Source organism: Papilio polytes, unplaced genomic scaffold (genome assembly GCF_000836215.1).
Source record: "Papilio polytes unplaced genomic scaffold, Ppol_1.0 DF822067.1, whole genome shotgun sequence".
In the NCBI taxonomy this organism is placed as follows: domain Eukaryota; kingdom Metazoa; phylum Arthropoda; class Insecta; order Lepidoptera; family Papilionidae; genus Papilio; species Papilio polytes.
This window is the reverse complement of record NW_013527137.1, coordinates 2,920,910-2,925,839: the sequence shown is the minus strand read 5'-3', so window position 1 is coordinate 2,925,839 and position 4,930 is coordinate 2,920,910. Positions and strand designations below refer to the sequence as shown.

The following is a 4,930-nucleotide window of genomic DNA, read 5'->3' as shown; positions in this document are numbered from 1 at the left end:
CTAGGTTCTTCATTAGTGAGCAATTTTTACATCAGGAAAGCAGTTTTGGAACTCCAAATTGATGGATGGATGGATGTTTGTTACTATGTAACTACGCATCTGTTTCTTAGTTGTGGTAGAAAGAAATTAAATTTACTTTTTACTAATAAAATACGAAAGTTTTGATGAAAGGATGTTTGTTACAGTTTATAGCCTAAACTGCTGATCGGATCTCGAAGAAAATTTTGGCATAGATGTAAGTTTTGTGTTTTTTTAATTCTACGCGTACAGAGTTGGGGGCGAAATCTAGTAAAATAATAACAATTACAATGCACAGACATAGATCAAAACATCATTATAAAACTCTTAAGATGTCTTACTGCCCCCAAAAACAACAACTATTCGAATTTCTCATACTAAATTACTTAAGAGATTGTCTCTGAATATAATACATACTTACTCTAAGATTAATTAGGGATATATAAGAACTATCAGCTTTCGCCCGCGACTCTGTCCGCGTGGGATTAAAAAACACAAAAGTGAGTATCCTGTGTTCTTTCAGACTACTCTCTACATCTATACCAAATTACATCGAAATCCGTTCAGCAGTTTAGGCTACAAGCTCTAACAAACATCCATCCATCCATCTAAACTTTTGCATTTATAATATTAGTAAGAAGTAAGATAAATATGAATACTATGACTTACTAAATCCTGTAGATCCAAATGCACTTCCAGTATTCCCGCTGCCCCAGAAGTTGTTGCCAGTATCCTGTTCGAGAGACGCATTTGCAGCTCCGAATATAGACGCTGCTTGGTTAGATTGTCCAAACGTCGTTTTGCTTCCAAATACATTTGTACTGCCACCGCCGAATATTGAACCGGAACTATTGAAAATATTAAAAATTACTATTGATTACTAAATAGACAACTTATAAAAAAAAATATCTTATGATGCCAACATATCCTTAAACTTTAGATTATTCGTCAAATCTTTTTATTTGTAATTTTTTTCCGTCAAACCGATTAAAAAAATATATAGAGAAGGCATAGTTGATATTTCACTTGAGATATTTTTACATAAAAACACTGATGCTATATATTGTTACATTTTCAAAACCATGTCAATATAATTAATTGTATTAAAATTAATTTCCAAGAGTCATTAAATAATCTTTAAATGTTTAATTTATTCAATTTTTTAAATTTTTTTATTACATGTCAAAGTGGCACTAAACTAAATTGAAAAATTTGGTTCACTTTCCCTCATCTATGCATTTTTTAAATGTCTTTGATTTTTATCGAAAAATGTTTAAATCGATATTGAAATAAATGTTTTTTCTTACCTTCCTCCAAAAATATTTCCTCCGCTAGCCGGCGTCGCTGCGCTCGTTGTAGATATAGTTGCCGCAGCAAATAAGTTTCCTTCTCCGCCACCAAATAACGACGAAGACTGTGTTGTTGTCGGTGTTCCGAATATTGAAGCTTGTGTTGTGGGAGTTTCAAATATCGAAGCTTTTGTTGTCGCAGTTGGAGTTCCAAATATTAAACTTCCTGTTGTTGTTGTTGTAGTTCCAAATACTAACGCTGGAGTAGTTGCCGTAGAAGTTCCAAATACTGAAGCTTGTGTTGTGGCGGTTCCGAACATCGAGGCTTGTGTTGTAATGGGAGCTGTAGAATCACTTTGAGTCGTTTGTGTAGATCCAAATATCGAGGCTTGTGAAGGTGTGGATTTCCCGAAGATAGACTCTTGGGTTGTACCAGTAAAAATGGATTGTTGACTAGTTGTTGTCGCACTCGAAGTGGTTGTGGCGGTGTTTAACACACTTTGTGTTGTTGCAGTTGTTACGCTGGCTGTAGATGTGGTTGTGAGAACAGGTGTAGGCGTTATTGCAATTATTGAACTCTGTGTCACAGTTGCGTCAGTAGTACTGACTACTGGTAGAGTTTTGGTGGTTTCCGTAGAAGTGGTAGTTGGAGTGATTTGAGTTGTAGCTTGGCCTTTAGTTGCATCTGTAGTAGAATCAGAAGCGGTTGTTTTCGGTTCAGTTACGGCTATAGTAGTGGAAGTAGGGAAAGTAGTTGTTAATACAGCGCTACTAAAAATAGACTTTGCAGTAGAAGTTGAAGTCGTAGTAGTAGTTGATGATCCAAATACATTTGTTCCAAAGAAATTAGATGGTGATTTAGTTCCGAATATGGATCCAGTTGGAGATGTTGGGGTTGGCTTATCTTGCTCCTTCTGTGCAGTATACGCTGCACCGAATATAGAAGATGGATGTGAAGTGCCAACCGCTTCAGGTTTTTGCACTTGTGTTGTTTCTTTTATGGAAGATGTAGATGTTATTGGAGATTGAAAAACTGAAGTGGCGTTTGTCGTTGACTCTGTTTGCAAGTTGGTAACTGCAAAAAAAATTATTATTGGATATTTTAAACTAAAAAGTATAGTTATGTTCACGTATAAAAATATTATACTCACTTTGCATTGATGGTGTTAACGAGAAAGCAGGCTTTTGGTTATTAGATAAATTAAATGGTTTCGCTTCATCTTTCTTATCGTCTGTCGGTTTTTGGGGTTCGTTTAGCACCTTTTTGTTTTCTTTTTCTGGGACATTTTCTTTCAGTTTTATCATAGATTTTTCCTTATCTTTCACCTCTTCTTTAGTCTTCGACTCTACTTTTGTTGCGGCTTGGTTGCTGGTCTTTACTATATCTGGTACATTAATGACTTTTGCAGCAGCTAAAGGAGCAGTTTGTTTCAAAGTAAATACATTAGTGCTAGCTTTCTCTGCAAGAGGTTTATTCGAGGTACCTTCGGCCTCGCCGGTCTCACTAGATTTTATGTCAGCACTGGATAATTGTAGTTTGGAAGCGGCTGCAGCTTTTTGCTGCATTTTATTACGCAATTGATCTATTTCAGCCATGTTAGCTGTTATCGACGAGGCTTGGCTGGACACTAAAAACATTATGTTATTATAGAAAGCCATTCTTTTGTTAAAAACAATTTTTGATTATTAAACCTTACAAAAAACAGTTACAAATCTTCACGGTAGAGAAAAAATGTGGAAAAGACATCAGTCTCTTAGCATATGTTTTACTATTAGACAGAACTTAATCATACTAATATTATAAATGTGCAAGTTTAGATGAATGGATGTTTGTTAGAGTTTGTAGCCTAAACTCTCTATCGGATCTCAATGAAATTTGGCATAGTTGTAGCGGATAGTCTAAAAGAACACATAGGCTACTTGATTCTTATTAATACCACGCGGACGGAGCCGCGTGCGAAAGCTAATTATAAATACATACTTGCATATCCAGGGGGCGTGCATATAGGTTGTCCCATAAATCTGTTGGCATCATTTCTAGGTACGTTATTAGCTTGAGCTTTATTCTGTAACATATCTTTGAGCAGGCTGAGAGTGGATCTGGACACCGGCATTGTATTTTGTGGTTTGGTTTTTTCCGGTTTAGGCGCTGTTTGCACTGGAACTGGTTTTGGTGTCGGCTGATTGACTTGGAACTTTGCTGGCTCCGGTTTTGGTTCTGAAATCATTGTAGTATTTAGTTCCCAAAGTAGGTCCAAATAATCTCTTAGTGGATGCTGGCCTAGAAGAGGACGGTACGAGGCATAGGAAAATTTGGTGGGTTTTGTTGATTATTGCTAACTTTGATTAAAATCTACCCTTAATGTTATAAAGTTGCAATGTTACTGCTTTCTCTGGTAAGAAGTCTCGTTTAGACTATAGGTTTAATTAAACTCCAGGCCTGAATATTAAGAAAGCCATATTTTAATAGGGTTATTAGAAAACTGACCTTCAGTGAACAATGTTCTCGCAACACTAGCCATTCCAGGTTTGTATGACTGCACATTACTAGGTTTGTAAGATGGGACATTTAACTGAGGCTTTGCCGTTTCAATCTTTGGTTCAGATTTAATTATTTGTGCTTCACGATTCATGGATACATCTGAAAATAAATTTTAACTCAGGTATCTCATTTAATTAATTTATTTATTTAATATAAATATTTATTCCATGCAGAAAATAACTTTAGAGGTACGAAATAATATACATACATTGTGTTATAAGTATGGACCATATTGGGTTTCTTTTATAATTTTAATAATTTTATAGCTTAAATGTCAATTACCTATTAATTTAGAGTCTCAAATATGTAAATCTTAATGCTTACCAGGTTTTATTTCTTGTTGTACTTTAATAGTTTGAGATTGTTGTTTCTTCAGAATATCCTGTTGTTGTTGTTGTTGTTGTTGTTGTTGTTGTTGCTGTTGTTGTTTTTCCAGCATTGCTTTCCTTTCCTTTACACTGTTCTCGTACTTCAGTCTCATTTCAATCAACTTTTCTCCCAGCTCGATATTGACAGGTTTTATTTTGACAGTTTTGTGATTTGACAGCATATCCCGTAACGCATCAAGTTTCTGATTTGACATCATCTGTTCTCTATAATCTTGTTCTGGCTCCAAACTCATATTGTAGATGCTTCTCGTTACTTTGGAGAGTGGATCACTGCAATAATATACTTCTAGTTATATCTTGTAATCATACTAATATTACATATGTGAAATTATGGATGGATGGATGTTTTTTACTACATATCTTCAAAGTAGATTAACGAATTGCGATGAAATTTGGCTCAGATGTAGAACATATGCTTCTTATTAAGTTCTTTTAAATATTAAAGGTAGTATCTACAATAAAGTAATGCTTTTAAGTATATTACATAATGTTATTGTAAGACATTTACAAAAAACACCAAACATTTAAAATCAATCATCATAAAGGTAAACTTACATTTTGTTTCTGAATGGGGTGCTTCTCAAGATGGATGTAGATTTCATAATGGGTGCAACATCGCTGCACTCTCTCAATGTATTCCTCAATGCTTTGAGCACCGCCTTCTGTCGGGTCAGTATTTCTTGTTGTTTCAC

General features: G+C 35.0%; 1 protein-coding gene across 2 annotated transcripts in view; it reads right to left on the bottom strand.

The window, feature by feature from the left end:
* Positions 1–4,930, bottom strand: part of LOC106107224 (nuclear pore complex protein Nup214) — an 18,383-nt gene that overhangs the window by 3,587 nt on the left and 9,866 nt on the right. The window contains exons 17-23 of one of the 2 annotated variants that reach the window (XM_013287988.1): positions 4,794–4,915; positions 4,174–4,508; positions 3,796–3,948; positions 3,289–3,525; positions 2,459–2,935; positions 1,326–2,382; positions 688–866 (exon numbers count right to left, since the gene is read on the bottom strand). In XM_013287988.1, the coding sequence (XP_013143442.1) occupies positions 688–866; positions 1,326–2,382; positions 2,459–2,935; positions 3,289–3,525; positions 3,796–3,948; positions 4,174–4,508; positions 4,794–4,915 (2,560 nt within the window). The remainder of the gene's footprint in view (positions 1–687; positions 867–1,325; positions 2,383–2,458; positions 2,936–3,288; positions 3,526–3,795; positions 3,949–4,173; positions 4,509–4,793; positions 4,916–4,930) is intronic. The other variant, XM_013287989.1, reaches the window with a different exon arrangement.